The sequence below is a fragment of the Bison bison genome, unplaced genomic scaffold (assembly GCF_000754665.1).
Source record: "Bison bison bison isolate TAMUID 2011002044 unplaced genomic scaffold, Bison_UMD1.0 scf7180017864284, whole genome shotgun sequence".
NCBI classification, from domain to species: domain Eukaryota; kingdom Metazoa; phylum Chordata; class Mammalia; order Artiodactyla; family Bovidae; genus Bison; species Bison bison.
The window spans coordinates 1,352,950-1,356,735 of NW_011494856.1; the positions used below are offsets into that span (position 1 = coordinate 1,352,950).

At 58.2% G+C, this 3,786-nt stretch overlaps 1 protein-coding gene across 1 annotated transcript in view; it reads right to left on the bottom strand.

The window, feature by feature from the left end:
- Positions 1 to 3,786, bottom strand: part of ARAP1 (ArfGAP with RhoGAP domain, ankyrin repeat and PH domain 1) — a 35,494-nt gene that overhangs the window by 7,876 nt on the left and 23,832 nt on the right. Inside the window, exons 20-25 of the mRNA XM_010849499.1 lie at positions 3,441 to 3,653; positions 2,980 to 3,085; positions 2,421 to 2,568; positions 2,088 to 2,330; positions 1,660 to 1,777; positions 191 to 304 (exon numbers count right to left, since the gene is read on the bottom strand). Coding sequence (XP_010847801.1) covers positions 191 to 304; positions 1,660 to 1,777; positions 2,088 to 2,330; positions 2,421 to 2,568; positions 2,980 to 3,085; positions 3,441 to 3,653 — 942 coding nt within the window. The remainder of the gene's footprint in view (positions 1 to 190; positions 305 to 1,659; positions 1,778 to 2,087; positions 2,331 to 2,420; positions 2,569 to 2,979; positions 3,086 to 3,440; positions 3,654 to 3,786) is intronic.

Here is a 3,786-nt window from a genome sequence, read left to right on the forward strand (position 1 = left end):
GGTTCCCCCAATGAAGGAACCTCCCCTGTCCTGCCCCAGCCTCTGAAGAGGCCTGCCCCCCTGGTACTTGCTGCCTGAGCCTCTCCTGCCTGGCTCCACCATATCCTGCTCCAGGTCTAGATGGAGGGACCCCCCCCTCAACCAGGCTTCCCAGCCCCACAGGCACCGCCCACCCAGGGACACCACCTACCTAGGTACAGCAGCATGGCCTCCATGGACTGGTGCTTCTTCACCACCAGGTAGCTGTCTGTGCCCAGCCCGTGTAGGATGGGAAGCACCTTCTCCGCAAAGTGCAGGGGGCGCTCTGGGGAGGGGACACTTGGTCACTGGGGCCACAAGGCCAGACAGCACTGAGAGCTAGCCCACAGACACCCATCACCGACGTGGCGAACGGCACCGCCCACCGCCTCTGCCTCCTACTGCCACACGGCTCCCCTGACCACTCCTGACACATCTGGGCAGGACCAAATCTGCTCCAACCTGCCACGTTCAAAACCAAAGCTGGTGATCTTTCCTGTGCGTCCTCATCAGGGCAAAGAGCACCGCCCACCAGGCTACTCAAGCCGGAAATAAACTCTCCTCCCTCTCAGTCTGCAATGTGTCGAATCTCTCTGCTTCTTTCCAGCTCCTGGCAGCCAACCTGGCGTGTGATACCATCTTCCTGGACCAATGGTGTGGCCTCTGAAGCAGTCCCTGCCATGGGCGCTCATCCCCTCTCTCCGTGTCCCTCTACCCAGCAGTAAGGAGGAATCTTTTCCAGCTCCCAACCACTAACTTTTCAATGGCCTTGTGTTGTTGTCAGGCCATGAGAGTGGCCTCTGCCTCCATCTTCAGCCCCACCCTGTGCCACACACCTCACTGCCCTTATCTCAAGCTCCTTGAAAGTACAGAGCCCCTGGCCACCACAGGGCCTTTGTCCACGCTGTCCCCACTGCCTGGAAGTACGTTCCTCTCTTCTTCGCCAAGTAACCCCTACTCTTCCTTAACCTCCTAGTCCAGGGGCTCCAAAGCCAGAGACCTTGTTATAAGCTTTGGTGGCATTATGGCCCTTTCTTTCACAGAAGTTAACACAGCTGTAGTTGTGTGTTTATGGGTGTGATCACAGGATCAGAATCTCTATTCCATACTAGAGTAACCCCTGTGAGGGAAGGGACTATGTGCCCAACTCTCCTGCTGACTGCCTGGCACTCAACAAACAACAGTAAAACAAATGAACAGACACACCCTCAACCTCCACTGCCACTGAGACCATCCTTCACCCTAAAATGCCTTATCACCCCCCTTTACCACCGTGGCCCCTTAACAGCACCAGCACTGCACCCCGTTTCTCCAGCATGCTTCTCACCACCCATGCTGTCACTCACAACCCCATTATCAAATTCAGCATCTCCACCATTGCAAGCAACACCAATCTCATTAACACTAGAGAAAGTGCCATAGCTGACACGATCCACTCCTTCACCATCCCTCCCATCAGCCATGTTACAGCTGCCACCTGAACCCCCGCCAGCACGCTTTCACCACCATCACTGAGGTCACAACTCGACAGCCACATCCATCACCTAAAACACCCCCTTGCCACCGGTATCGCAAAACTGGGATAGAGGACGACAGACTGGGGCTGCCCCATTTCCTGCACCAGTCCTGGTGGTCACGCACCTGCCTCCTCCCTCTCGTTGACCTCGAAGCAGGTCCAATAGTCCTTCTCCCTGATGCCCACATTCCTGCGATCCAGGATCTCCAAGGTAAGCTCCTCTGCAGTCATGGATGCTGGGATCTGTGTGGACCCAGGAGGAGGAGGAGGAGATCAGCCTACCCAACCCCTAGCCCTCACTCTGTCACAACCTTGCTGTGTGGTTGTGAGCCCACCCCTCTCAGTGTCCTCTGGAGTACTGGGATGCAGGAGGCTGTCTCTGAGTGGTCCTGATGGGTGAGAGGGGAAAGAGACAGGCTCTGGCACTGGCCAGATACAGGTCCCAAACCAGGGCTCCCCTGGGGGTGGAAGCCATGCTCCCTGGTCGTCGGAGCCTGTGCCTGGTCCAGCCTGACTCTCCTAGCCCCTTGGCCTCTCGGTCCCTGGTCCCCACCTTGACGTGTTGCTCTGCCTCCGCCTTCTTCTCCTCTAGGTACACGGTACAGATGAAGTCACCAGCGTGCTGTAGGGAAACAGGGCTCAGCGGGAGGCCTGGGGAGTGGGTGCAGGTGCCTGGCCTGAGCCCCCCACCCCAGGCCCTGCCCTTCACCTGGGTCCCACTAGCAGTGCCAGCCACACGCATCTTCACGATGGCAGTGACCTCCTCCCGCTGCTTCCTCAGCTCCTCCTCATCCACCTGTAAAGGGGGAAGGGACAGGGACAGACAGTCACTGCTGCCCATGAGGCTGAATGCTGCCCACCGCTGCCCGCCTGCTGGGGAACGCACACTGAATACCACCACATAGTGGCTGATGAGGTCTTCCACCACACGGCCGGCCTTGTAGTCCTGCCCATCTGTCTGGAAGAGCGTGGGCCCAAACACAATAGCCAGGTTGTGCGTGTTCATCTGGTTCGTGTCTGAGAAGCACTGGACACTGGACACAGAAGGACGGAAGCCTTGAATGAGGGGTCTAACCCAGGACTTCCCTACCTCACCTTCCTAATTCCTGCCCGGTCCATGAATGGCTCCTGGAGTGAGACCATGGTAGGTCCCAGTCAGAGAGGACCACTAGTTAAGAGGAAGAGGGGACAGTCTTTCTGACCAAGTTTTAGGTCCCAGGGAGAAGTAAGGCTGGGAACCTGAGAGATGTGGCTGCTAGCTGAAACCTCCTCTACTCTCCCACCCTGAAGGAAGCAAGCTGGGAGCCAAAGTGTCCAAGACCAGGGCACATCATAAGGCAACACTCAGTTCCCAGACCCACCTGGTTCCCAGGGGAGAAGAGTCAGCCAGGTTGGGAGTAGAAGAGTCTTTTCCACCCCAGCCCCCCAGGAGTGCTGCTCCTCACCAGTACAAGTGGCTGATAAGAGCCTTCACTGTGGCCCGGTTGACTGGGGGCAGACGTGCCAGAAGCTCTCGGTACCTGGACACCTTCTCCTCCTCATCCTCAATCTCTGGGTAGGGAGAGATGGATCAGGTCAGGAATCCCCCCCAGTAACCACCTTCCCTGTCCCACCCCTCGGGCTACTCTGCCTCCCATCCTAGGTGATATCACTCTCTACCCCGCTCTAAGTCAAATAAGGCCAGCCATGTAACAAAAGGAAAAAATTCTCCAACTCCAAGGGATGCCAGCTCTGCACAGAGTGACAATGGGAATGAGAGGCAAGGAGGAAGGGGCGCTAGAGTCCACCGCTGGGGCATGCTTAGCCCCAAGCGCATGATGGGGAGGGCAGGGAAAACTGAGATCAGAGTGTACAAGTCAGCAGCACTGGCCTGGGTCTCAGACTGGGCATGGGCTGCAGGGCCCACCTGAGGCCTCCAGCCAGGCTAGGCGCTGGACTCGAGTGAAGAGCCCATCGGGCAGATCTCGCAAGAAGCGCTTGAGTGCGGAGGAGACGTCGTCCACGTGCTGCTCGCCCTCCTTGAGGCGCACAGAGCGAGCGTCCAACCGTAGGCTCTCCAGCAGCCGTAGTGTTTTTGACGTCTGCCCACACTTGCGGTAGATGCCCTCGGAGGTCAGGCCTGGAGAAGGGTGGGGCTCAGCTGGGGGCGTGGCCGAGCCGGGGCGTGGCCAAACATGAGGGACTATGGGCATTGGGCAAGGGGCGGGCCTCGAGGCTTTCAGGGAGATCTCAGGAAGGCGAGGCTCGGCCTC